This window comes from Alosa alosa, chromosome 12 (assembly GCF_017589495.1).
Source record: "Alosa alosa isolate M-15738 ecotype Scorff River chromosome 12, AALO_Geno_1.1, whole genome shotgun sequence".
NCBI classification, from domain to species: Eukaryota; Metazoa; Chordata; class Actinopteri; order Clupeiformes; family Clupeidae; genus Alosa; species Alosa alosa.
In genome coordinates this window covers 31,718,726-31,746,278 of record NC_063200.1, presented here as the reverse complement: position 1 = coordinate 31,746,278, position 27,553 = coordinate 31,718,726, and the positions used below count along the sequence as shown (strand labels likewise).

The following is a 27,553-nucleotide window of genomic DNA, read 5'->3' as shown; positions in this document are numbered from 1 at the left end:
AGTAGACCTGCATCACTGTATGAAACATTACAAAAACATGAAACATGACATATTACATAGAACTGTAAATCATCTGATCATCTAATAATTACAGATATCTAGGCTATATATAACATTTATTTTATATTTGGCCTGCTATGAAATCATGTATTGAACAATTTAAGCAATAGCTCAGCTTTAAGAAACTCAAATAGCCTAGATGCATGCTTAGCATTTTGTGATCATTAAGGCTACTTTCAAACTCTTTAGTCAGTTGTCCTTTCTGATTTACCAATATCTAGGCGATATTTGTACCATTTATTTTGTATTTGGCCTGTTATGAAATCATGTGGGAACAATTCTAACCACATTGTAAAACTTAAAGCCCAAATTTGAGGGGCACCAAGGCCAAAGTTAACTATACAGTAGTAGTATATAAAAATGATCAAAGTTGTATTTAGCCTATTCACTGCAGTAGACCTGCATCACTGTATGAAACATTACAAAACATGAAACATGACATATTACATAGAACTGTAAATCATCTGATCATCTAATAATTACAGATATCTAGGCTATATATAACATTTATTTTATATTTGGCCTGCTATGAAATCATGTATTGAACAATTTAAGCACAGCTCAGCTTTAAGAAACTCAAATAGCCTAGATGCATGCTTAGCATTTTGTGATCATTAAGGCTACTTTCACAAACTCTTAGTCAGCTGTCCTCTGATTTACCAATATCTAGGCGATATTTGTACCATTTATTTTGTATTTGGCCCAAGTATGAAATCATGTGGAACAATTTAACCACATTGTAAAACTTAAAGCCCAAATTTGGAGACATCCATGCATGTCGAAATTTACTGCAAATTCAAAACTGGATTACTCTGGAACTGCTAACTGTACAGGGGACTGCTTTACACCTTTGTGTTCGATAAGGTCTGCTGTTTATTCTGATATATTGTTTGTCATGTGCTAAAAGAAGGGTTCGTGAAGTATAAGAGATGAATGGGTAGGGAGATCATGGACGCAAAACCTTCAGTAGAATGTATGATTAAATTGAATTATATTATTTACTTTTCTCGCGAACCGTTCAACACAGCAATTATCAACACAGCACCATCGGCTAACATCGCTTTTAAAAGCTGAGAAAAAGCTCTTTCATGTGATACTTGTGATGTCTGTGTGATGAATAGGCTACTTCGCAAGTAGTTCAACTGAGAAGAATGGGTGAATTTGGACGGACTTTCTTTCTTGCGCTGTCACTTTCTCCACTGCGTAAAAGACTAAATTCATTTGCGCTGTGAATGCTAAGATTATTTTGACAGGCCACAGGCTAAATAAAAATCTCTATTAGTAGGACGCAAAGCAGAATATTGAAAGAAGGGGGCACCAAGGCCACCGTGGCCTGTAAACCTCTGATTTTCAAAGGGGCATCACGGCCATGGCCGTCGTGGCCGCTGTGAAATTCCTACCCTGGTTACAACACAGCTGACCCTTCACCAGAAATAAATGAGTTGGCTTAAGGGAATGAGGGCAGGGCAGGAGAGTTGGCTAATAAATGAGTTGGGTTAAGGGCATTCCGTGCATATGGTCCATAGATCTCAATACGAGCAATAGAATAGATCTCATAGGAGAGGTTGATCCTTGACTGAGATCTCTACCTGAAATACACCTGACCAAATGTGTGTGTGTGTGTGTTGCAGGGACCTAGGGGGCCTGACGGGCTGGTCGGGGAGCGTGGTGGCGAGGGAAAGAAGGTGAGTTTCCCTCTGGGGTGACTTGTCTCATGTAGTCATGGCAACGTCACAGTCGCCTTACTAAACATGCACAAGTCAGCCAACTGCTATACTCTTCTGTCTCATGCATTCATTATCTTCTCATCTTCTCCTCTTGAAATCGCCTTTTCTTGCTGTTTGCAGGGCCTTGATGGACCACCAGGGAAGATTGGTTTCCCAGGCAATGATGTAAAAGCACTTCCTGTCTCTCCTGTTGGCCAAATGCTGATTAGTATCCCAGAATAATCTATTCATCTTGATGCTTTTTTCACTGGGCCCTCTCTCTTTCTCTCTCTCTCTCTCCCTCTCTTTCTCTCTCTCTTTGTAGGGCAAGCTTGGGGAGCCTGGAGAAAGGGGGCTTAAGGGTTTTCCGGTAGGTTTTGTGATGGATCGCACGTATGTGCGCCTAATGCCTGTGTGTCTTTTGTGCGTGTTTGTATTAATTCCGTCTGTTTGTGTTTGTGTGTGTGTGTGTGTGTGTGTGTGTGTGTGTGTGTGTGTGTGTGTGTGTGTGTGTGTGTGATGGCTCTGTCTGTGCTCATAGGGTACACCAGGCCCCTCTGGCCCACCGGGAGATAAGGGGATTGCAGGAGAACCGGTGAGGATGACACAATATTCTCTGTTTATCATTCTTTCCCACTCCCTCATGCTCCCCCTCTCCCTCTTTTCTCCGTCCTCCTTGAGAATGTTGTGGAGTTAGCATTTTCATGGTGGTACAGTTGTGTGTACTTTTGTTTGACATATGTTGTGGAGTAATTTAAACACGCTGATGATTACATCACTAAGATGGTATTTGGAATTGGCATCTTGTTTTATTGTAGTAACTGTAGAAGTAACTTGTTGTAGTAACTTCAAGTGTTCTTAAGACCCTGAATATAATACAAATGACACATTTTGACCCATGTCCAGTGGATATGGGCATCATTATCTGTAATTTTATCTTTAAGAGACATCTTGTTCTATTTTTCCCTGACTCCATGGAGTCATGGAAATTGGTGGAATTACTCGGTCCTAATATTTTGTGTGTGCCTATGTGTCTGTGTTTGTGTGTATGCATTTATGTGTGTTTGTGCTTGTGTGTGTGTGTGTGTGTGTGTGTGTGTGTGTGTGTGTGTGTGTGTGTGTGTAGGGGCCTTCAGGTGTACCGGGAACCGTTGGGCCTCTTGGGGACATGGGGCTGAAGGTAAACACCATCTGAACAGACATTGTTAAGACATTACATACAGAAACATGCACACAATGTCAACTTTGGCAAAATAGTTGACCTGTTAATGTTATATATTCTCAGGGTCCTCCTGGTAAAGTTGGGGATTCAGGACTATCAGGCGAACCAGGAGAGAAGGTTTGTGTGTGTATGACCATTATGTATTTCAATGTTATTAATATTATGTCTTTCTGTGTCTGAGTGTGTGTGTGTGTGTGTGTGTGTGTGTGTGTGTGTGTGTGTGTGTGTGTGTGTGTGTGTGTGTGTGTGTGTGTGTGAGGGTAGAATATACTGCATATACTTGGAAGAATATGGTGTCTGGTCCACATTTGCTAGGTTGCATGTGTTAGAAATTGGCAGATCATCTGACAGTTCTAGATTGGTAAACTCTTTCATGGTAACAGAGCTGAAATCATTGGTTTCCAATGTTGTTGGTGCTGCTTTAAGATTTCAAATTAATTGTATTCACCCATTTCAGGGACTTGGCTGCAGTTTCCTTGTTAAAGTATTATGTGATCTCAAATAGTCCGTGGAAAACAGTAAATAGCTGCGTTTTTCGTTTCTACAGGGGTCTCTCGGACCACCAGGAAATGCTGGAGAGGCCGGCATGCTTGGCCCCAGGGTAAGCTTCATAATGACATAGCTCTTACCATCATGCTGCTACTTTACACACAATAAAGGTTTGTTGGGTTGTTTGGAAGACCTCCTAAAGGTTCTTGTAAGTCCTACAGTCCATAGCAGCAGTTGTAAGTCAGCCCAAAAGAACACTTTCTGTCTGTACAGGGTTCTCTATGGGGTAAAGCTTTGATGAAGAGTCATGTCTTGGCCAAAAGACCTCTGTAAGGTCCTTTTGAACCTTTATGGCTTTTCCTAAAAAACAAATAAGTATAAAGAAGAGTGATGAGATCTCACAAGTTGCTATTGATCGTTAGTAGACTTGTAGTTGGTCCTCCTTGTCAGATTTATTTCTCAAGTAGTCAGTTGTCAGTGGGTTTAATTACGTTTCATTTGCCTGAAATAAATCTTCCATTGTGTGCTATGGTAACTTTGAATTGTCAACACTTGCCAATGTTGTTGCCAGCTTGTATAGAAAACGAATGGCAGCTGGATGTTTTGGCACTTGTTTGTCAGCTGTAAGAGTCTAGCACATAAATAATTTTGAACAGATTCCTATTAAAATCAGTGGTACTACTGAGACTCTGTCCCTTTCATCTTCTATTTTCCAGTTACTGGGACTGAACACTGTCTTTGTCCTTTGTTTCATGTTTGAGGATCTAGAATTACAGTCTATTGGAGTATAAATAACATTTCTTTATTTAGATTTATGTATATTTATTTATATTTCTGTGTGTCTGTGTTTTAGGGAGAGCCAGGACTAGAGGGAGAAGCTGGGCATGCTGGGCCTGATGGACTCAAGGTGAGACAACACAAAGTTTCAACTTCTGAAACCTACACCAGTTTTAAAGACTGACCTTTATGCAGGAGGTCACTGGTCTAAAGTGTTTTCCAGTTTACAATTGTCCATAAATCGTGATGTTTAACTTTTTTTTTTCACCGGGACCACTGTCATGAAGAAGGAAGATGACCTGTGTTGGCCATGCTATATCAAGCGCATTTTGTTGTCTTGTTGCCTTGTATTAAGACCTGCCCACCACTGGACATTTACTAATGATGCCTCATGTGTATATGCCGTGTGTGTGTGTGTGTGTGTGTGTGTGTGTGTGTGTGTGTGTGTGTGTGTGTGTGTGTGTGTGTGTGTGTGTATGCTGTGTGTGTGTGTGTGTGTGTGTCCAGGGGGAGAAGGGCGATATGGGTCCAGAGGGGCCACAGGGGGAGAGAGGCGAGCCTGGACTCAAGGGGAAGGAAGGACCACCCGGAGACCCTGGACTTACAGGCGTTAGAGTGAGTTTACACACACACACACACACACACACAACACCAGACACTTAAAGACATACACATGCACACATGCCCATATCCACTTAAGCTTTACAATGTTATGTGCAGCCATGCCTTATCAGAGTTGTTTCTCATAGGGCCCTGAAGGCAAACCTGGGAAGATGGGTGATCGTGGCAAACCAGGCCCCAAGGTAAGTCCATAACCTCTTCTTTAGCCTCATTCCACTGTAGGTCTACATTGTACCATCAACCAAATCATCAATCTGCTGAACATTGTAAACTGGAGGCCCATGTATAATATCGGCTAACTTTTAACCCGCCAAGTTTGACTTTGAGGGGTGACGTGTGTTTTGTAAAAGGGAAATAATCTGTCTTCCAGGGGACTAAAGGACACCAAGGCCATCTGGGTGAAACAGGACCAATGGGGAAAATCGGAGCAAATGGCGCTGTCGGCCCAAAAGGATCAAGAGGAACCATCGGACATGTGGTGAGAAGGAGAGGGTGGATGGGAGGGAGGGAGGATGTCTGAGACAGTAACGTGTGCTACAGCAGAGGTCCTTAGCACACCAGAGGTCAAACCAAAACTCCAAGGCACACTGACTTATGGTTACTGATTATAAAGTAACGTTATGTCTCACACATTATTATAGGCTATATATATATATATATATAGGGTGTTCATTCTTATGCCCATATTTTGTGTGTGTTCATGAGCCGAGACCACAGTGATAGACATATGCTCACATGATGTTGACTGAGCTTTTTAATTAAGATACTGTGTCATTGATGCCTTTTAAAATAGCCATATAACCTATTTCATGAGCCGGTATAAAAAGACATGGAGATCCTCAAAGTTCCATGACCCACCTCACTTTGCCTCACAGCACAGCAGTTTGCCTCAGCGCATTGGTTGAGAACTGACTGTGCTACAGCATAGGCAGGGCATGTGTAGGGTGTGTAGTAAGTAGCCTGCTAGCGTTTACGTCATGGCGGCAACATGAGTATGGTGCACTCCACTACCAATGTTTGATTACTTCTTTATTTGCATTGTTTTAGACAAAAATATATTTGAAAGTGTATCACTTTAATCAATGCAAATACACTGCAGTGTTTCCCACAGAATTGAATTCTATTTGTGGTGGTAGGTTTGCAGAATTAACCTGAATGCAACAGTTTTTAACAAATTAGTGCAGTGTGGTTATGATTCTAACCAGATTTAAGCACAATTTAGTACAACCAGGAAAATCATTGTGTGGTGGTCAATTTTGATTATGTGGTGGGCCGCCACAAATAAGTCAATGTATGGGAAACACTACACTGGTCTAGCAAAGCATTGCAAGTAAATAAGAAAATCCCAACGACAGATCTGCATTAGTCAGCAAAAAAGCACTTTGCACCATCAACCAAGTAAAATTTATGTCTGCATTGGTCTATGCTGCTTTGCTAGCATTCTGCATTTTCTTTTTAGGAAAGTTAGGAATACAGAGAAAAAGAATAATATCCCAATAATTCATATGAGTTCTACTATCCACTGAGAATTCCCAACACAAACATCCACACAAGTGGTGTAATCAGTGGTGTAGTCTAGTTAGCTCTAGTGAGTATACTGTGATCAACCCCAAATGTTAAATAAGTGGGTATACTGAGATGGTGATGCTTTTTAAGTGGGTATACTGTGTAGTCCTGCGTATCACGTAGACTACACCACTGGGTGTAATGAACATCAGCTTTCTGTCGGTCTCTGCAGGGTGCACCAGGGCGAATGGGCCAGCAGGGGGAGCCAGGCATACCAGGCTATGAGGTGAGACGCAGTGCTGCCAAACACATGCTGATGCAGATGTGCACAATAGGTCATAGAATTATTTAACTACAATTTTAGAAAATGATGTATAGCATGGTGAAAATGTATTATGTGTTTGGTTATAGGGTCATCAAGGTCCAATAGGCCCACTTGGACCTCCAGGACCCAAAGGTGAAAAGGTACACACACACCACACATCTTATGTCCTACATAACAAACACACACATTGCAAACAGACATCAACCTCCATATTTGGAGAGACTCACTTGCTTTTCCACTTAATCCCTAATTAATTTTCAAATGAACTCTGGCCTATGACATGCTCTTGCCTAGACATACCCAAATAGGGCCTCTGGCCTATAACACAATCTGTGCACTGTTCCCCTCCGATCTCCAGCTATGCAGATCAGCTTTAATTTGTTTCATAACTGTATTTATCGGGGTGATGTAGGGTTTAAGTGAGTTACTTGACCCAGATCGTTCTAAACGCTCAGTGAAACCCACGACTCCCTACCGTCGTGTTTACAACTCACACAACCTCTTGCCCAGAATGCATTCATGCCAATTTACCCACATTCATACACAATCGTACATACTTTCTCATGCACTTGCATTTGTACTCACACACACACACACACACACACACACACACACACACACACACACACACATTCATTTAAGCTCATTCACTTAGTCAAGCTGTGTGGAGAGGCCTCCCCAGGCGTATGTAGTCTTACAGTGCCTGATCTAATTAGCTTTGGGTTCAGACAACATCCTTGCACATAGCTACACACCCACATACACACAATCTTCTTAAATGCAGAGAATGTTCCACCCCAATGTACAGTTACCCACAATGCTCTGCTTGTTCTTAGGGGGAGCAGGGGGATGATGGGAAGGTTGAGGGGCCTCCTGGTCCTCCCGGACTCAGAGTGAGTTTGTCTTGTTTTGCCTCTTTCATAGAAACCATTCAAAGCTTGCATGAGTGCATGTGCACTAAATGGTGTGTGTGTGTGTGTGTGTGTGTGCATTTATGATTTCAGGGCCGAATTGGAGACAGAGGTGATAGAGGGGAGTCTGGTGATCCTGGATACAAAGTAAGAATTAGAACCATCTGTAAGCTACATAGTTGTTATTGGTTGTACATATTACTCAATGTTACTCAAAGATTTGAATAGGTTCATAGAAGCAACTTAACTTTGTTTTGTTTTTAGGGTCAACCAGGTGTAGATGGAGAAAGAGGCAGAGCTGGTGCTCCTGGATTACCTGTAAGTAAGGATCACTTGTATCCAGAAACATATGCACACACCAACACACCTACATGCAGGGGTGAAAGTAAATGAAGTAGATTCTTGCCGGTGCTACTAGCACAACCTTCACTGCTTCATGTTGTTCACCTGCTCTCTGGATATCTGCAGGGCTCCCAGCTTTTTAGTGCAGCTTGGAGTGAGATTTGTTACAGTTGCACACCGAAACATTTTCAACACACCTAAATAGGCTACATTAATGATTATTTTAAAGCATTCATCAGGACCTGCTACCTGTTCTTTCCTGACATTCTGTGGAAGGCCCCTCTGCCTCTCCCCTACTAACTCTTTAGGTTAAACTGTTCTCATGTCTTATCTGAGGGAGAAAGAAAGAGATTTTTGCAAAGTCCAAGTTGGTCATGATACAAGGTCATGCTCATCAAAAAGATAAAGCTAATATATAGTATGCATTTAGTAAAACTAAACGTGGCATTCATACATTTCTTAAAATGTATAGTTTGACAACTCACCTCTCTTTCTGAAAAGGATTCTGGGTGATGAGGGATGTGACTCAACACACAGCACAACTGATGGGCTTTTGTACACTTTCTGTTTGCATGGTTTTATGTTGCCTTTCCAAATAAAGTTAGATTGTTTCAGTCTGTCTCTGATATGTCTCTTTGTGAATGAAGATAAAATACATTGGACAGAAGGTAATGTATCGGTGTGGTGCATTGCTTAATTAGATTAGTTATCGGAAATCAGAAATATACTGCTCAAAAAAATTAAGGGAACACTTCAATAATACACTGGATTGGTACTCTGACACTGTTTGGTTCTGAGCACAAGTAAAACTTTTGAGGGGAGTGTTTTATTTTGCAAGAGCTGTCAGACATTCTGTGAATGTAGTTTGAGAATGGAGAAAAGGGTGGAAGGTTTCAAACAATGTGTTTTAGTAATTGTGGAAAACTGTAAGTATTCCCTTAATTTTTTTGAGCAGTATAGTAATCAGAAATACATTGAAGGAAGCGTAGACAAAAAGTTAGCATGAGAAAAGTAATGTGTGTTATGAGAGAGTGAGATGTGTCAGTTGCTTGAGTCTGGCACGCAGTGTGTGAGAGTTGGCTGTCCTGGTTCAGGCAGGCGGCTGCTCCCCTTTCTCTCTAGTACAGCTTACTGCTACTGAATCTTTTAGTGGTATGCCAGACTGGACCGTACCAGCCTACGTTCACCCCTGCCTTCAAGACATTCGTGCATGTAGAAACATGCACACTTACACGCATAAGATACTGTAAATGCAAGAGCTACTATATAAAACCCAGATGCACACAGACACATTTTAGTAGAAACATACAGACAGTCAGTTTAAGCTTCATGACTTTTTCTTTCTTTCAGGGCCACCCTGGACCTCGTGGACTACAAGGGCCTAAAGGATCTAAAGGAGATTTGGTAAGTGTGTTTTCATGTGTACATTGGTGTGTATCAGTGAGTGAGAACTTTTCTGTGACTTTAACTAAAAAAAACTAAAATGATTCTCAGCAGTCAACTATTACTTTAGCAGTATATCATAGCCAGTGTTTCATTCTGTCTCTGAATCATTCTCTCCATCACTCTGTATGCTTGTATGTTGCTTTAGGGTCAAAAAAGGCAAGCAAGGTCCAACAGGAGATAGAGGAAGCCGGGGATCACCGGTAAAACATTTTCTGTGCTTTCATCCATACAGTATACCCACATAGATAGATTACTTTTGAACATGTCCTGTCTCTTTCTCTGTTCAGGGTGTGGTGGGTTTGCCTGGGCCTCGCGGTGTGGTGGGCCGTGAGGGGCTGGAGGGCCCTCCAGGTGAAGATGGACACCCAGGGAAGGATGGGACGAAAGGCATACCAGTGAGACTAAAAGGGTCTAGAGAAAGCAGCAGGATATTATTTGAAGATGCTCATTAGAAAATACAATATTTTTCTTAAGACCCTTTGTGAGTAGATTGGGACAGTATGTCGAAGAATCCTTGATCTTAGAGCCTCACGAGTGGAAAAAAGATCAGTTGAAGTTTTAAAACAAGTCGCTGGTAATTATTTGCAGAGCAATTTTGCTTAGAAGAATAGTTCTACCCCCACTGCAACACTGCAAAAGAACATTCTGTAATGAACACATCTCTCCCAAAATACCCCCAAACCCAACAATGCCCAAAAACCAACTTGCTTTCAGTTACCATGCTACCTTCCCATCCAATTATTTATTGAACACAAGGAACCATTTTTAATGACAACCACAGCTAGTCCTGTAATCCCTTGGCAAGCATGCAGGAAATCATACATGGGAAATGAACAGTTCATCACAGAAAACATACTTATAGGCTGTTAGCAGTTTTTCATTCACCCCCTCCTTGTTTTTGTCCTCCTTGTATCTCAGGGGGACCAAGGCGATGATGGGGCATTTGGGCCTCCTGGCAAAGCTGGTGGCCGTGGTAAAGGGGGCGTGGTGGGCTTACCTGGAGACCAGGGTGCTTTCGGACCAAAGGTATGTTACAGCCATACACTCTCACACATCTCTTACACACAGAAACATGCATTGTGTATGTATGTATCCTGGATGTGTGTGTGTGTGTGTGTATGTGTGGTTGCGTGTGTCTCTGCAGGTGTGTATAACTGCTGTGTTTTGCTCAGGGTGAGCGTGGTCTAGCAGGGCATGCTGGCCCAGCCGGGAAGAGAGGCCATAAGGGAGGGATGGGTCTGCCCGGAGCACAGGGCAGCAGAGGAGTCAAGGGTCAGCCTGTGAGTACACACACACACACATACAAATACACACACACACACAACACAACGCAAATATGCCCACAGACATGTGCATGCTGAGAAATCATGACTGGCACTGATGAGACACTGACTAATGTTGTCTACACACCTGTTTTTCAGGGGGATGTTGGAGAATCCGGATTCCCAGGGATCCTTGGAATGTTTGGACCCCAGGTACCTCCACATCGTCATAGCAACAGCAACCCATGTTTTAAGGATTGTGGATATTGTAATAATTGTTAGCGAAGTTCAGAAAATGTAGTATGTATCAGTGCAAGGATTAAATGAAATACATTGACCTGTATACAAACAGAACTATGCGGATTGCTGTATGCTGTAAGTGTGACTGCATGATTTCTCTCTCTCTCTCGTTCCCTCTCCGTGTATCTGTGTGTGTGTGTGTGTGTGTGTGTGTGTGTTAGGGACCTCCTGGGGACATGGGTCCAAAGGGCGTCCGAGGACCTAAAGGGCCACAGGGCAGCGTGGTGAGTTTGAGGGTCTCCCCCTCTAACGCTCAACAACAACAACACATTACATTTCTATAGCGCTTTCCTTGACACTCAAATCGCTTCACAGTGACGGGGGAACCTCACTTACCACACTCCATCTACATTCTTACCCTTACATTCACTAATGTAGAATTAGATTTATTATTACAGGTCACGCTCATCTTTGTAGGTCTCCACTATACTCATTCAGTGTCTTTTGGGATTCCTTGTAAATTGTGAATGTTCACTTGAACAAATTGTTCATTGGCTAATTCATGAATAGCACATGTACTGGGTTTTTAAATGGGAGATGAATTAGCATTATTAATAGTAATCACCTATTACCCATAACCATCATAACTATGTCTCTCTGTCTCTTGCTGCCTATAGGGGAGAATTGGGGCGATGGGTCCTATGGGAGCTATAGGCCCAATTGGTCATCCTGTAAGTATTTTGTCTGTGTTTGCAGCTGTGTATGTGTGTGTGTGTTGATTTTATCTTGTTCTTGTGCACTTAATTTTTTTTTGTCTGAGTTGACCTTTGACCTTTGCCCCTAGGGTATAAAAGGAGATAAGGGAAACACAGGGGAAAATGTAAGTCCTCACGCCCCCACGTTGTTGTGCACACACAAACATAGTGGACAGTGACACAATGTTTCCTAATACTATTATGAATATGTGACCATATTGTTCCTTTTCTCTCTCATATGCAGGGTGTGCGAGGACCACGGGTGAATATTCCCTCACACATGCAGCCATGAGCACACACACACACACACACACAGAGACATGCATACACACATGTACCATAACATGCATTTGTATGTTGCGTTTTGTTTTGTTATAGGGTGCAGCCGGGCCTCGTGGACCACCTGGACCTCCAGTGAGTTCTGTTCCACAAATACTCATAACATTCTGTACATCAAACAAGTGCTTTGTGAACAGTCTGACGGTTGTTTCTCATTATGCTGCAGGGTCCTCCTAGTGTGCCCCCATCTTTTGTGAGTGCCTATTCCTCCCACTATCTTGTCCTTCTCACCAATATGTGTATTAATATGTGTAGGCCCTTTATGTGTCCATTATGTGAGTTATTGAGTAATGTGATGTGTTTGTGTATATGTTAATAATAATAAAAAGATAGTAAGAATGTCTTATTTTCTCAGAAGCAGAATGACATTGCAGCTCTGCAGGTGTTCATCGATTCACACACTCCTCATAAGAGAGAGGTCAGTAGTGTGCACAGCCATATGCACAACATATGTACACACACACACAAAGGACTATACAGACAGCAGCTGTCTGAAAAAGATTCATCCTTTCTTTGACTCTTCTGATCTCTCCATCCCCTCCTCCTGCCTTAACGCTCTGTGCCCTTATTCTCTGTGTGTCTCTCAGACAGGAGTGATGTTGGATGAGGCGGTGGGTCTGCTGGAAACCCTGCACGACCTTCTGTCCGCCGTGCACAGCCTGCAGAACCCAGAGGGCAGCCAGCGCAACCCGGCGCGCCTCTGCAGAGATCTACACCACTGCCAACACTCACACACTCACGGTCAGTGGGTCATCTGTGTGCATGAGTCTGTGTGTGTGTCTGTGTGAGAGAGAGAGATACAGTAGTGAGGCAGAAAGAGTGCACACACATCTTTATGAAATAATAATGAACTGAACGTGTTTGTGTGTGTGTGTGTGTGTGTGTGTGTGTGTGTGTGTGTTTGAGAGAGAGAGGGAAGGACTGAGTAATAATGAGCTATAAAGAGAGCCAGTTGAATAGGTGATCAGAGATGAAACCAGGTGTGTTGTTTGTTCTCCTACAGGCACTTACTGGATCGATCCAAACTTGGGCTGCTCCTCCGACTCCATACAGGTTACATGCAAGAACGGACACACTTGCCTCAAACCAATCACAGCAGCCAAGGTATGCTTATTACAGCTTATTACAGTCGTGCTGATTCTTTGTGGAACACGCTGGCAATGTTGCATAAGATCACTACTTAGCTCAACTTAGTTCAATCACTCATGCTAAATAACCTCCACAGCTGTCAGTGCAATCTGTTGAAAAATTACAGCCAAGAATGTTCACAGAACACAATAACTGCAGTGCCCTTTAACCCAATAACTGCCTACTGACAACAACTGACAACACCGGTTTCTTGTGCTCGCTGTTCTTCATTATAGTTCATTATATCTTCCAGTATGAGTAAACACGCTTCACACTGTTGATGCATAACTGCGCTAAACAGACGATAGATTTGTATTTTTGAGCTGATTATAAACCCTGCGACAAACAGAATGAATGTGCACATTTTACACGGCTAGTCAGATTAAATGGTTCCTGTATGTAACACATGATAGGATGAGATTATTATGACATGTAAACAGTTGACCCAGTTTGTTCAACATAGTCAAGTCAAGTTTATTTATATAGCACAATTTAAAACAACCTGTGATTGACCAAAGTGCTCAAAAAGAAATAAAAACAGATAAATAAATAGATAATATAAGACAAAATGAATCAAGACACAAAAAAGCAGGAAAATAAAACTAAAATAATATGTACATATATATAGCCTATAATTACATTCCACAATTCATTTAAAAGCTAATAGCATATGTTCTTTTAACATGGCTGCTGACCTGTGGTTGATCCAGTGTTGATCTCTTTGGCATCTGATTGGCAGTTGGAGATAAATGTGGGGCGTGTCCAGCTGAACTTCCTCCAACTGCTGAGTCTGGGAGCGGAGCAGAGTCTGACGGTCCACTGCTTCAACATCAGTGTGTGGAGCCCTGCCCATGGACTCCCACCTTCCCAGAGGGCCGTGCGCTTCAGAGGGTGGGGAGGGACGATGCTCGAGCCCGCTGTGCTGGAGGACACCTGCTGGGTGAGTTAAGCCAAAATAACAGTGAACCAATATCATTAAAAAGGTCATAGAATCCTAGCATCCTATTCAGTAGGTCATAACATCCTAACATCCTACTCAGCTAAATTTATATCCTCACTAATAACATTTTGGTTATAAATTACAGTAACTTGCAAGAAAAGTTCAAAAGAAGAGTTTCAAGAAAATTTAAAAGTGCATAGGGGCTTGGAAAGGGTCTTTATGGGCTGTATTTTGCACACTGGCACATGGCGTAAAACTCGTTTTCCACCCGGCGCGAAGTTTAATTCCTTATTTTGCATGTTTAATTTTTAAACAATGCGCCCAGGGGTGTGGCAATTAACATCTTAGGGAGTGGCTTAGCGCATTGTCTAAAAATCGCTATTGTACACCTGGTCAGAAGTCTATGGCGAGTTGTTTTATTTTAAGTGCACCTATCATCCATGAACGCACACCAGCGCACGTCCAAGCAAAACATTACAAATTGCACGATTACAATAGGAAACATAATTAGAATAAAGATATTACGAAATACTGTACATCTCATGATGAGTAGTTTTTCACCATTATTTGAAAATTGGTAATGACGGTTAAAAGTGATTTGGGGAGAGTCGAGAGACACGTATGGAGCACAGCTGAAGACACACTGTCACGAGATATAAGCAACTCCACTACAGGATAAATGTTGTTTTATTCAGTCATTTGAGCAATATTAGGGTAAGTGTTGCTTTTTCCAGCGTATGTTTTCGATGGTAACCCATTGTCAGTCAATAGTGAAAGTAACTGCATATAATTGTCTTGTCGTTGACTGACACCATGGTGAAGTTAGTTTCACTTTGCCAATGAGTTAAAAAAATAGAGGAGTGCAAATGCGTGAAGGCTATGCTAGGTTTTAGTAAAGTATGGTTTAGTGGAATGACTATTCCATTCGGTCTCGCAAGCAGCCTCCTTCAAATGCGCCGCTGAATGTCAAAATACCGATGCATTTATTTGACATCGCGCTTTGCGCCGTTAAAGGGAATGACAGATGTCATTGTCATTGGTTTAAATGATGTTACGCCCCAAACACACCCATGACTGAACACCCTGACACACCCAAACCTAGGAACACCTTGTTGCGCCATGCGCTCGACGTTTGATAAAGAAAACCCTCCCAATGTGGACTGGACACATCCTACTAAATTTGAATAAGCTTTTGACGAGTGACGATGCACTTTTGACTGTCATGATAGGGCCCTATGTGTTTTAACAGTCCCAAGTTCTCATTAGGTTTCTTGTTTTCTGTACTACAGCAGAGGGATGGGCAGTGGCATCAAGTGCGTTTCCTGTTCCGAGTGACAGATCCCGCCCTGCTACCCATCACTCACATCGCCAATCTGCCGGAGGCCACGCCTGCCTCCCGATACCACCTGGAGGTTGGACCTGTGTGCTTCCTCTAGGCACGTGTGTGTTTTTTTGGGTTTGTTTGTGTGTCTGTGTGTGTGTGTGCGTGTGCTGCAGTGGTGGACACCCTCCCCGCACCCCACCAAAGGAGCAAGAGGCAAAGATGACCTCCACTGTACACACCACCAGAAACACATCATCCAATTGGACCAGTCTCCTCCTCGCCCTCTAAGTACTCAGCCTCTCATTGGACTGCAGAACCAGGAAATGTTGTTCTGGGGGCATGATGGGAGGGGACGGTCACATAACCAACTCAGGGGAATTGGGGAGGGGCTTTACTAAAGACTCATGAGAGGAAATGGCGCCGACCAGCGCTAGATGCCCAATCAGAGAGCACTTCCATAGCAGCCAGCCAATCACCTCTCTGGGCACAGACGCTCTGGAGAAAGGTTTGGTGAGCTCAATTTGCATAAGCCAGACCACCCAGTGCTTTTGGGGTGGGGTCAAAACAAAATTACACTCCGCCCAGCTGGCCGTGTGCTGACGCATGCAAACCAAGTTCTTCCACTGCCGAGCTCTCCCTCCCTCTCTCTTTCTCTCTCTCTTCTCTCTATCTCATTCTGTCTCCCTTCATCTCTTTTCTCTCTCTCTTTCTCTGCCTTTCTCTCACTGTCTCTATCTGATTTTATTGTAATAACTTATTATAACCCGCCGGTGAAAAGAAGAAGAATCACAGAAACTGCACACAGGCATGTCCTGCTCCCTGTCATTCAGTAATGGTGTGTGTTAAGAGGTTTAAACCCTGAAGTGCAATAGAAAAACCAGAGGAGACGTTTATATGTGCTTGTATTTAAAGTGGAAGGCCTTACATGAGTGTACCAGGTGCTGTCATTACAAGGGTGTGCTCCGTTCTTATGCCAGTTACTCCTCCCTCACCTTAGTACCTGCCCATAATTGAAGAAGAGAGTGTGTTACTATGTGTGTGTATATGAGTGTGTGTGTTTGTTTGTGTGCACGCACAGCAGATATATGCTTGCCTGTGTCCCTGTCAGATATGTGTGGTGTTTATGTTTGTACCACGCCAGAGTGTGTGTTTGCCATCTTCAACAGCGGCAAAAGCTATTCCTGCTGGGAGCGAATTGAGAATGGGATAGTGTGACAGAAATGAGACAAGACAATGAAAACAATTATATTCTCCGAACCATGAGCTAAGAGTCAAGAACTGTTTTTGTGTAGATCAGAGTGAAATTGTCAACAAACATCGCAAAACATGATTTTTGAAAGTTCTGCAAGATGCAAGATGGTCATTTTGCAAAGAATAGAACTACATATTTGAAAACCAAATCAGTGCAAACCTGCAATGGTTCCATTACAGGTTAATTTTCAGGCTGCTAGTCTGACCAAAAATCTGCCCCTCAGTGTACACACATGCATGTAGACTGCATATGTGGTTCAAACCTCAAGTCACTCACCACAACTTCAGTGTAAAGGGGTAAGGCTGAAAGGTTTCAGCCAGCAGCGACACTCATGGACATGATGGAAGTCAGTCAACAACGGTCTTTCATACCAAATTTAAGTATTGTGTGTTGATTTTTAACCTATCAAACCACCAGTCCACATTCTATCTATGCATAAAAAAGTACAAAGTAAAATGACAAAGTAATTAAATATACAGATATTTTAACTAAAATAATATATTTTGTTGTTAATGGTCATTGTTCTAAGTAGGGCTATGGTAACTGCACTCAACTACACACACACACACACACACACACACACACACACACACACACACACACACACACACACACACACACACACACACACACACACACACGTAACACATACACACATTTGCACCCATTTATGTGCAGTATGGCCAGATATTCCCTTTCCCAGTCCCTTGTAATCAAAACCTCTTCGGCATAGCTGAGCCGTGGGAGGGGTAGGGGAGCCCAGATGTGCATGTCTGTCTTAGAGGGAAGAGTCTCTCAGTGGTGCTAAAGACGTGCTACTATGGTGTTCAGATAGCCCTCCCTACCCCTCTGTGGTGGAGATGCAGCCCTGGGCCTGTGCATGCATCAGGCTAGTCCCAGTATCAGGCCCCACACCAGCCACAGGCCCTGCCTGTCTCCTCTCCCTGGCAAGAGGATGATGGCTATTACCATGGTAGCTAAAGGATTTCCCCCGTATTTGTCCAGATAGTCAATATTTCGATGCGATCTTAAAAGGATCTGTAGTCTTTTGGCTGCCATAAAAACCTACAACAGTCTGTGCCTCGCGTAAGGGAATATTTTTATATAAACTAAAAAATAGTAGATTTTTTATGTTGGTTACACATATTTAATGCATCCAGAGGTTTCTTACTGTTTTTTTTTATCAGTCTGTTCCATTGTTCTTTATTCTGTACAAACTCCCCCTTCAGCTGGAAGTATTATCTAAAACAATAATATTATTAATAATTATTAAAAAGATACAGTGAAGACTTTAGTGAAGTTTTATAAAAGCACCTCTTTGTTGGAAAATGTTTTTTTTTTTCAGACACAAATGTGTATAATTCTGCAAGCCTTGTTGTATACAGTGGATCCCTTTGTGCTAATTTAATGTTATTTAATGTCGTTTAAACGTGGTCAAGAGCTGACTGAGGCTCAGCAGAAATTCTCTCCTGGTGACTTTATGAGTCAGTCTGCCCAACTGGTCTTGGAGATAGATTTCTACTTTATGTGTAAATTTGGGGCTCCAGAGAATAAATATATTGTGTTTTTTGCTTGTTTTTTATTTCTATGTTTGTTTTGTCAATTCTATTTTTTAATGTTTTGTTTATTTTTCTCTATGGTAATCAAAATCTGTACTGTATTGGAACTGTGTTGTATGATTTTTTTTTTCCATTGGAGATCAGGATCATATGTGAAAGTTGATCTATTTCAGGCATTTCAAAATGAGCTCAGATTACCTCACATTTTACATTCAAGTCTTCAGCTCTGTCTCATTCACATTCGCTCCCACTGGCCTGTTTGTAAACATCAGTCTGAGCTCGGAGCAGTTCAAGAGAGATCTCAGAGTTGTGAGAGATCCAGGGAACGGTGACAGATTCCTATGTCTGACAAATAGCTGTGGTGTAAGATCTGAAGAAAGGTATCATTTTGATGGCATAAGACAAGTCTAATCTGAATCAAACATTTCCAAGTCTAAGAGATCTTTGATGTATGAAATTGCTGAGTCAGGACTGTTTGGATCTGTGAGAGATGTCCAAACCTCGGAGATCTCTCTGAGTGCTTTTGTTTGGCTGCTGCTGGCATGTAAACACCTTGCTAATCCAGCTTCATTCTCCTAGAGTTCAGCGTTCACATGTTCCCCTCAATATGTGACAGCCAGAATGCAATAAACGCTTACATACCCAATAAACTCTTTTTACACGCTGCGGTGTATGATTTTGTCCACCAGGGTGCATCATTACACAACCTTGCTGTTGTGTTCAGAGTCCATAATCATTAGTATCAACATTCTAGAGTTCTTTGATTACTGGTATGGATTTGGTCACTACCACAGACTGTATAAATAAGCAGACATGCAAATCTTTACATGCTATGTAGTTTGCACAATGTAGAACTCATGAGGACAGGGCAAACTTGTCCATACATCTAAATCAATTTATTTAAGACAACAAGATTAATTGATATATTATCCCCATAAATACTAGGCATTTCCTATCAGTTACAATATTTGTGAAGCACACCAAGATGGTAATCTAATTAAATTGGGCATATTCATGGGCCTAACCCTGATAGACAGGTAACCAATGGAGTTGGGCCAGCACAGGTGCATATGTTTCTTTGTTCCAGTAAGAAGCCTAGCTGCTGCATTTTGGACTAATTGAAGTCTAGCAAGGGTAGATTGGTACCTAAATACAAGGAGTTAAAATAGTCCAGCCTAGATGTAACAAAAGCATGGATTACAGTTTCTAAGTCAGTATATGAGAGCCAGGGCTTTAATTTTTCTATTTGTCTTAGTTGAAAAAAGCTTCCCTTAACCACACTACTGACTTGCTTATTGAAATTTAAAGAGGAATCTAGGAAAACACCTAGATTTCTGACCTCACTGTGGCAATTTACTGGTGATAGACATCTCTCAGTTTCCTTGATATCATCTGGATGAAGCTGCAATACTAACTTTACTGAAAAGAATCACAACAACAGTAGGCCTACTAAAGAATGGAAGGAACAAAAAGATTGTTGTTGGCCAGCACAGTAGTGGCCTAGATAAGAGAGAATTTGATTCTCCATTTCAGAACTCCAACCTTAATCTTTAACCAATCTCAGCTCATGTTATAATAGCAGTACATGCCGATTAGCGATTGTATTTGCGTGCCCATGTTTTAGGAACATTACAAATGGACTTCAATGGCCTCTTGGCCAGACGGACCCAAATGTGCCAAAGGTTCGTATGGGTTTTCCCAGGCTACATGCATGCACTAATATCTAGTGATGTAGGTTCATGGAACCTGAAGGTTTATGAAATTTGACATACACACACACACAGGTACACACAGATCAATTGTAAACACACACACATAGGCACACACACACACACACAAACACAGAAGAACACAGTCATTCACACACACACACACATTGTACAAATCTAGATGTACAGCACAGCTATGCATAGTATGGCCACCGCACAATGACTTGTCTTGGTGAAGTGAGGTAGTGCACACAATTTTGTGACCTTGTAGAGAACATGAAGAACATGTTCGCTAAAAGAAAAATTATGCTATTTATTATTTCTTCTAACTCTGACTCCTTGCCTTGGCTCATTTTCTGTGAAGAACATAAAAAAATAACTTATTTTCAATGACTGCACATGGTACCCATCACACACACACACACACACACACACTATTACATATAGCCTACAGTGTGTGGTGTCCGGGTCTACTGGACCCGAGTGTAGGCCTAATAATTGTAGGTGCTATACCTTAACTGTGTCCTCCTCCTATGGGCCTGCTGTGTCTGTGTGTCTGTACATGTATGTGTGCGTGTCTGAGTGTGTCTCTGTATGCGGGAATGTTGTCTTTCACCTGCTATTCCCACACAAAGTTACAAAATTGTGACATTTCAAGCACTTTCACCTGTTCTGATTAAGTTCTAAGAAATAAGCATCAAACATCTTGAATTTCCTCGTTTTCTTACAAAAAAACCCACAAATTATCATGTAATCATAAATGTGATCTCACAGGGGTAAATGGCAAACATGAACAATAAATGATGTCTATATCATTGGTAATTGAGCTAAAGTGTTAAATATTTTGACATACATTGTATTGATTTAAAAGCCTAACAATGTGGTAGGACCACCAGACATTGGCTGAGTAACAAAAATATGAACACCTTACTGTACCTATTGTCATACAGGCTTACATGTAGACCGGTTGATCAAACTGCAACTGTGGAAAACATGCAAGGTTGAGCTTTTGTGTAGTCTAGCCGGTTTGAACAATCATTTCAATGACACAATCTCATATACCGAATAAATTAGCCTCATTGCCCTAAGCATTACAAGGCCTCTGTGTATTGTTCAATACAGAAAGGCTGTTGTTTTATCCCTTGTCCATTGCATCCTCATGGATTAGGCTACCTCTGCATCTTCTCAGCTGTGCAACTACTGCAAAAGCAGGTAGGTAGGCGAAGTGCAAACATCATTCTTAAAAGGTTCGATTTAATATGCAATTATTTGCCATCTCTCATTTTAATTTGACAGTTAAATTTAATTTAATGTAAGCCTGTGTAGGTTTTGTATGTTTACAAGTTGTATACTGCCCAATCAGCACACTAAACGAAAGCAGTTTGGACAGTTTGTGGTCCAGCCCAACACATTCAACGTTGCCTGTGTAGTGACGTCATCGTGCTAAAATGGCGGTACTGAGAACTACTTTGAATTCTTTTCTGTCCACTGGAGATTCAAAATAAACTGAACGAAAATGGTACAGGAATAACTCGAGAGCCTTCACTGACGGATACATTAACTGCAGTGCCTTATTTCAAACATGGATTCTGTAGTAGGGGAAGACCAGACTCTTCCTTTTGATATCAATGGGAGGTAAGCTGTGAGCTTTTTGAAAAAGGTGTCAGTTATCGAGTGACGTTAGCTTTTCTGCTAAACTGTTCGTGTTTAGCATGCTAGCAAGCTAGCTGGTTAATTCAGTCAGCCACGTAACGTTACATTGGAAACGACTTGGATCTACGTTTTACCATGACAGCAATCGTTAGAAATGTCCTAATGATTCCCGACTAACGTTAGCAGCTGCTACCTTATTTCACTGTTGTTCATGAAGTTCGCTTGCTAGTTAGCTTATTAACTGGCTGTACTGTTATAGATCAAATAACTGACCTGTCACACTGCATAAGCTAGCTAGAGCTAACAAGCGTTCTCCGCTTTATATATATATATATATACACACATTTTGAAGTTAACGATATAGCAAATTAAGTCATACCCAAGAGGTCTGATGTAAAATAATTTTCTGTACCGTTAACGTTAATGTTCCATGCCTGCTTGCTCCAATAACAGTGTATGATGATGTTAACGTCTAACGTTAACTTAGTTCAGCTAACGTGTAAACCTCAGCTTGGTAACGTTAACTTTTTGACGTTATCGTAAGTTAACTTTTGATGCGATAACATTGGCTGTACAACAAATCATCAGATAATTTATATTCTCATTTGTATGACTTGTCACATTATAATGTAACGTTGTGGTAACGTTATTCTGCCAGAAACATAGCCTGGCCCGCTTGCAGAATAAAGTTACATTTGAACAAGGTTACTGTAGAAGCTATTTGTGTCGCTAACGTAAACGATGTCCAATAACGCTAGTGCTAGCTGCCATCTACTTGCTGCCACTGCTTTTACATGGTGCCAGGCAGCAATCGCATTCCTTCCCATCTGTATCATTAGTTAATGTCCAAATGTAGGCACACAGCTGGCGCGCTTGCACAGGACATGAAAGTAAGGTGCTAAAGTTACTGTTCTGATAATGTAACGTTAACATGCTGTCATTGAAGATAAGTGCTTCATGTCATTCATTCTTTCCTCTCTGCCTTACGTGCAGACTGCTAAATTAGAGGCAAAACATTGGCTATATAAATAGCTGGGTATAAATAGTTGGCTGGATCATCTTTGATGTCATGACGCTGACTTTTTTTTTAATGGTAATTGCATCTTTCTAACGCTAACACATAACATTGTAACATTATGGAGAGATAAAGCTAATGAACTGATAAATTAAACCATGTTGTTATCATGTTAATTTGTGTGGTTATGCTTGGAAGATTTTCTGGTTGGAATAGTAGGCTAGTCTATGGTAACATAAATATCTTGGCATGGAATACATGTGTGTAAGACCTCAACATGAGATTGGTTGAAACAGCCAGTTGCGGTTCTCAAATGGTGAGCATGGCTGTCAAAACAAATTATGTTTCAAGTTCACCGCTCAGCCTTTCAGACGCAATCTGTGAAAAGCGGAAACTACATGTAGCGTTTGTGTAGTGTCATGTCTGCCTGATAACGGAAGATAACTAGCTGCTGTTTCTTCATATTCGAACCATCACCATGAAGAACGCTTAAAGTTTAACTAGGTAGGTCACCTTTCTTCTGCTCTCCAACCACGTTAGCTAGCGTTAGTTAACCATAGATCTGTAGTTAAACTCCCTTGCTTGTAGTCTAATCAGCTGTTCTGTATGGTGCAGGTAGGTTTTTCATTACAGATTATTTTTCCTACACGAATTGGCTAGTGTGTTTGCGTGTATCTTGTATTCCACTCAGTTACCAAATGGATTGTTGCGGTCCTCCTCAGAACAAGTGACCCAGGTGGCAAGTACAGTTTGGTAACATTAGATGTAAGACGATAGCAATGGTGTGAGCCGAGCCAGCGACTTTGTTCTGAAATATATACTTTGTGCTACCGCCATTGAAAGAATACCACACTTGCCCCCTTGTCGTTGAGCTCACAAATATTGTCACACAACCATTCATAAGCCAGCTGTTATATAATAGGCTAATAGTGGAGTGCTGTGTCGTTTATGGTGCTCAGGGTACTAGCTAACAGGAAGTCTTCGTTAGTGGAAGTTCTTGTTTACAGCCATTGAGTAATGATGAAGGCAGGATGAGACTGACTTCCCCATACACAGAGGATTGTTACTGATGATTAACCATACTGAATACATACACGCAACATTTATTTATGTGTATGAGCAAACAGTATGATTGTTCTTAACACTTGCAGTTATTGTCTGTCTTCAGCCATTCTCCTGTATTTACAATGACCATAATGTGTTTTGGGATGGTTCTGTTTGAAAGAGGGAAACAAAGATGATTTTGCCTTTGTTTTGGGAATGCATTTCTTTGATTGTGAGGGTGTGTATGGGTGCGTAATATACGCACACCCATATTCACCCCTCGCCCTAACCCTGGATGGAGTAAAGCTGTAAGCGAGGAAGGAAGTCATTGAGAGTACAACTGTTATAAGAGCCAAGTGGCAGTGCACAGGGCCACTCTTACTGTCACGCTCATCCACACCTACCGGCACACAGCAGAAATACACACACACTCTTGACGCAGCTCAAGAGAAACAGGATCGTATTTGGATCACCACCCATCTGTTTAAAATAAATGCTTAGACATGCAGAAAAAAGCTACAATGCACACATCTAACTTAATGGACTCAAGTCATTAAGGCTAAATAACCTAGTGAGTAAAAAGGACTGTGCTCAGCAGCAGGGATGTGCCATATTGTATCATCCATAATAATATACTATTAGAATTTCTCCCTAATGACAAGATAGCCTATAGTTGAAGACATGTTGACATACGTGCCGGAAGGTGGGCAGTATAGGTGAGGAGGAAGAGTTAAACGCAGATGATGGTCAAGATTAAGTTTGACTTTTTTGTGCAAAAGCAAAAGAAGTTTGTTGAGGAAATGTCTGGGGTGAGAACTAGCTGAATGTCCTAGTAGGTAGACCCGTCACGATCATTTTGTTGGACGATGTGTCTCAGAAAATATTGTGAAACGACATTGTTGTCATAGGCTGATGTTGAGCAAATGCACAATATTGCCTCTCTCCACCTACAAGAGCAGTTTGTTCCCAGCTCGGACTGGATGTGATGGTGATGTTTCAGATCAACCTAAGCTACAGTAGTTGTATTGCCGTGCTTTGTTGGCTGGAAACAAGCATAGGCTATTTGTGAAAATGCATCGGCTGTGCATGTGCATGCAAGTTCTCAACCATTGGTTCTGGTTAAGAGAAGACAATATACAGTATTTACACTAATTATTCTTTTAGCTGACACTTTCATGCAAAGGGAAAACCTTCATAAATGCACATATTCATGTCTGAGTGTTTGCTCCCTGGGATGTAAACTACAGGAGACCAACAGATAAAACGAGAAACTCTTTTACCGTTCTTTCATGCTATTTTAAACTATGTAGCAATCACAATCACAATATGAAGGGGTAGAAAAAAACTATTTAGACTTTCACAAAATAACAGTCTTTGCCGTAGATTTGCACAACACAGAGATACTATTTCAAAAGCTGTGATCAGCCTACAGTAGGTGATACTTTACAGCTTGTGCTGCTGAGAGACTTAACTGCTAAAGCAAAAGGCGTAGGTCTATACTTCAGAGACACCGATGTGCACGACTGTAGTGTTGCTGTAAGAGTTAGGTTGGTCGTTGCTATATTTTAGGACATGTGACTTTTAACACAAATCTACAACAAACAAAGACCAACAATAGCACAAATATGAACCTACAACAAACAAAGACCAATAGCACAAATATGAATACAATGGTTGTGCAATATCAAGATTCGCCAAAGTTAATGCCAATATTTCCCTATATTGTATGATAAGTCCAAGTCGATAATGTAATTATTGTGACAGGCCTACTACTAGTAGGCCATTAGCTAATGGAATAGAAGCTTGTCATTTTGTGTGTGTGAGTGTGTCATTGAAAATGTCATTTGAAGTAGAGAGGTACACGGTGACAGCATTTGTGCACTCTCACTCTATGTGTCTGCAGCACAGTGTCATGACGCTGTGTTCAATGAAGCACGAGTTATCTGGGATGCTTCCTTGCAGGCTACTGTTCATAATGGTTTGCCCATGTAGCATTTATTCATGCTCATGTTGTTTAAGTAATATTTCTGAGTAGATGCTGAGTATAGACTACAATTTTGTGAATCTTTAGTTTTGTATGTTTATGTGATTGATTTGGGCTTGTGGCAGTGTTATGGTTTACTGACTGCTACGGGAAAGCATTTCCTGTTTTGTTTGGATAGTGGCGGGTATTCAACATTGCTACTGCTATCAGTGCAATCTGAATATGTGTACTTGTGTGTGCATCTGTATTTGCCTTATTTAGTGTTTAGTGTCTGTTTAGTGTATTTAATAAATAGGGTGGGTTTTTGGTCTATTTATATTTTCATTCAAGCCTGGCCCCTGTATGTTTAAATGGTAGGTCTATATTCTGTTGGTCTAACTCTTTATTTTTCCTTCTTAGCACATTCACCAGGCTCCCTGACGGGTTAGCAGAGTTCAGCATGGATGGTATGTCAGGTACAGGTGACCCACATATACACCCACTTGACTGGGAATTCCCACTTGTGTTTTTCTTTGGTTAAGGTTGTTGTTTACATGCAGCTGTTGGTGATAACCAGTTAATAAGAACCAACTCAGTGTCATGTCACCACAGACACTTGACACTTGGAAAAACTCCATGCAAATATTCACCCTATAAATGAGGTGCTTTCAGTACTGAATGATGAGTCACTTGGGTTAATAGGGTTTGAGAGATTGTATAAATGCATTCTTTAGAAAGTACAAAATGTGCTTTTCTCTGTGTGTGAGAGAGAGAGAGGAAGAGAGAGAGACCGTCTGCGTGTGGCTCTTGTGTGTGTGGCCAGGTCTATTTAGGGATGCAGATTGCACATGTCCCTGTGTGTATTTTAGGTTTGGCTCCAGCTTGTCTGTGACTGCTTTCTAAATAATGACTCCTCATCAACATGTTTTTAATCAGTAATGATTTAAAAAAAAAAAAAGTCAAATGGCTGATTTCTGAATCTTGCTCTCTAATGTGTCTTCATGGTCTTCATCTATTCCTTTGTCTCTCTCTCCATCAGCTCCCACTTTCCCTCCGGGGAAGATTTCCCCATCCAAAGCACTCACCATGAAGGACTATGAGAATGTGAGTACGCCAGTCTTAAGAAGCTCCTTGTGTGTGTGTGTGTGTGTGTGTGTGTGTGTGTGTGTGTGTGTGACTGAAAAAGAGAAAGATACAGAGTGGGAGGGAGGGAGAGGGGGATGGAGCAAGAAAGCAGAGTCAAGAGACTTTTTCTGGGCCATCTCCTGTTGCTATGGATGTGCAAAGCTAGACATTCGATATCTCCCATGTATGTGTATAGACAGGGCGGCAACTAGAAATGTTAGGCCCTATAAGAGAATATAATATTGGCCCCTCCCCCAATAATAATAATGTTAATCGTGTTTAAAATTGTGCTCAATTGGGGCCCCTGATCACTGCAGAGACCTTGAAATTGTCTGACTGTGTGTGTGTGTGTGTGTGTGTGTGCTGAAAAAGCGATACTACCTGCTGCAGTGCTTAGAGCAAGCGTAACCATGATTCTGCTGTGCCTGGCAGGGATGTGAATATTTTGCGAAATATATCTTAGAATCAGTGTTTGCATTAACATCATATGGGATTGTAGCTCTCCCTTTAGTTGATGTAGTTACGCTGTCTTCATGCTGTGCAGTCGCTCAGCTAAAGTTCTGTACTTCAGCACCTTGGTCAGCTCCCCTCAAGTCTGCTACTGTTGCTATTGCTAATGCTAAATTATTCCAGATTCATCGCTGTAGGTGCATAGACAGTCAGTAAGCTAACTTGTATTTGATTGAGCTCACTTGCATGAATGTCTCCGATTGTAAAGTGCCCTCTCTTATAAATCAGTCCATCTTTAGATCAGACCTAACTGGCAGTCATGGCCTACTGGTTAGGGCTTTGGGCTTGTAACCGAAGGGTTGCCGGTTCGATACCCGACCCAGTAGGAAA

At 41.6% G+C, this 27,553-nt stretch overlaps 2 protein-coding genes across 2 annotated transcripts in view; both read left to right on the top strand.

Annotated features, from left to right (window-relative positions):
• Nucleotides 1–18,868, top strand: part of LOC125304868 (collagen alpha-1(XXVII) chain A-like) — a 53,097-nt gene extending 34,229 nt beyond the window's left edge. Inside the window, exons 29-61 of the mRNA XM_048259385.1 lie at nt 1,692–1,745; nt 1,908–1,952; nt 2,092–2,136; nt 2,308–2,361; nt 2,893–2,946; nt 3,052–3,105; nt 3,536–3,589; nt 4,331–4,384; nt 4,762–4,869; nt 5,004–5,057; nt 5,246–5,353; nt 6,614–6,667; nt 6,793–6,846; nt 7,543–7,599; nt 7,711–7,764; nt 7,882–7,935; nt 9,310–9,371; nt 9,551–9,605; nt 9,693–9,800; nt 10,324–10,431; nt 10,578–10,685; nt 10,827–10,880; nt 11,129–11,191; nt 11,585–11,638; nt 11,752–11,787; nt 11,907–11,924; nt 12,041–12,076; nt 12,168–12,194; nt 12,357–12,419; nt 12,589–12,742; nt 13,005–13,105; nt 13,869–14,069; nt 15,359–18,868. Of these exons, the coding sequence (XP_048115342.1) occupies nt 1,692–1,745; nt 1,908–1,952; nt 2,092–2,136; nt 2,308–2,361; nt 2,893–2,946; nt 3,052–3,105; nt 3,536–3,589; nt 4,331–4,384; nt 4,762–4,869; nt 5,004–5,057; nt 5,246–5,353; nt 6,614–6,667; nt 6,793–6,846; nt 7,543–7,599; nt 7,711–7,764; nt 7,882–7,935; nt 9,310–9,371; nt 9,551–9,605; nt 9,693–9,800; nt 10,324–10,431; nt 10,578–10,685; nt 10,827–10,880; nt 11,129–11,191; nt 11,585–11,638; nt 11,752–11,787; nt 11,907–11,924; nt 12,041–12,076; nt 12,168–12,194; nt 12,357–12,419; nt 12,589–12,742; nt 13,005–13,105; nt 13,869–14,069; nt 15,359–15,505 (2,352 nt within the window). The 3' untranslated portion in view covers nt 15,506–18,868. The remainder of the gene's footprint in view (nt 1–1,691; nt 1,746–1,907; nt 1,953–2,091; nt 2,137–2,307; nt 2,362–2,892; nt 2,947–3,051; nt 3,106–3,535; nt 3,590–4,330; nt 4,385–4,761; nt 4,870–5,003; nt 5,058–5,245; nt 5,354–6,613; nt 6,668–6,792; nt 6,847–7,542; nt 7,600–7,710; nt 7,765–7,881; nt 7,936–9,309; nt 9,372–9,550; nt 9,606–9,692; nt 9,801–10,323; nt 10,432–10,577; nt 10,686–10,826; nt 10,881–11,128; nt 11,192–11,584; nt 11,639–11,751; nt 11,788–11,906; nt 11,925–12,040; nt 12,077–12,167; nt 12,195–12,356; nt 12,420–12,588; nt 12,743–13,004; nt 13,106–13,868; nt 14,070–15,358) is intronic.
• A 2,471-nt stretch (nt 18,869–21,339) lies between these two features.
• cdk5rap2 (CDK5 regulatory subunit associated protein 2) overlaps nt 21,340–27,553 on the top strand; it is a 41,548-nt gene continuing 35,334 nt past the window's right edge. Inside the window, 3 exon segments of the mRNA XM_048258473.1 lie at nt 21,340–21,548; nt 26,009–26,064; nt 26,628–26,692. Of these exon segments, the coding sequence (XP_048114430.1) occupies nt 21,496–21,548; nt 26,009–26,064; nt 26,628–26,692 (174 nt within the window). The 5' untranslated portion in view covers nt 21,340–21,495.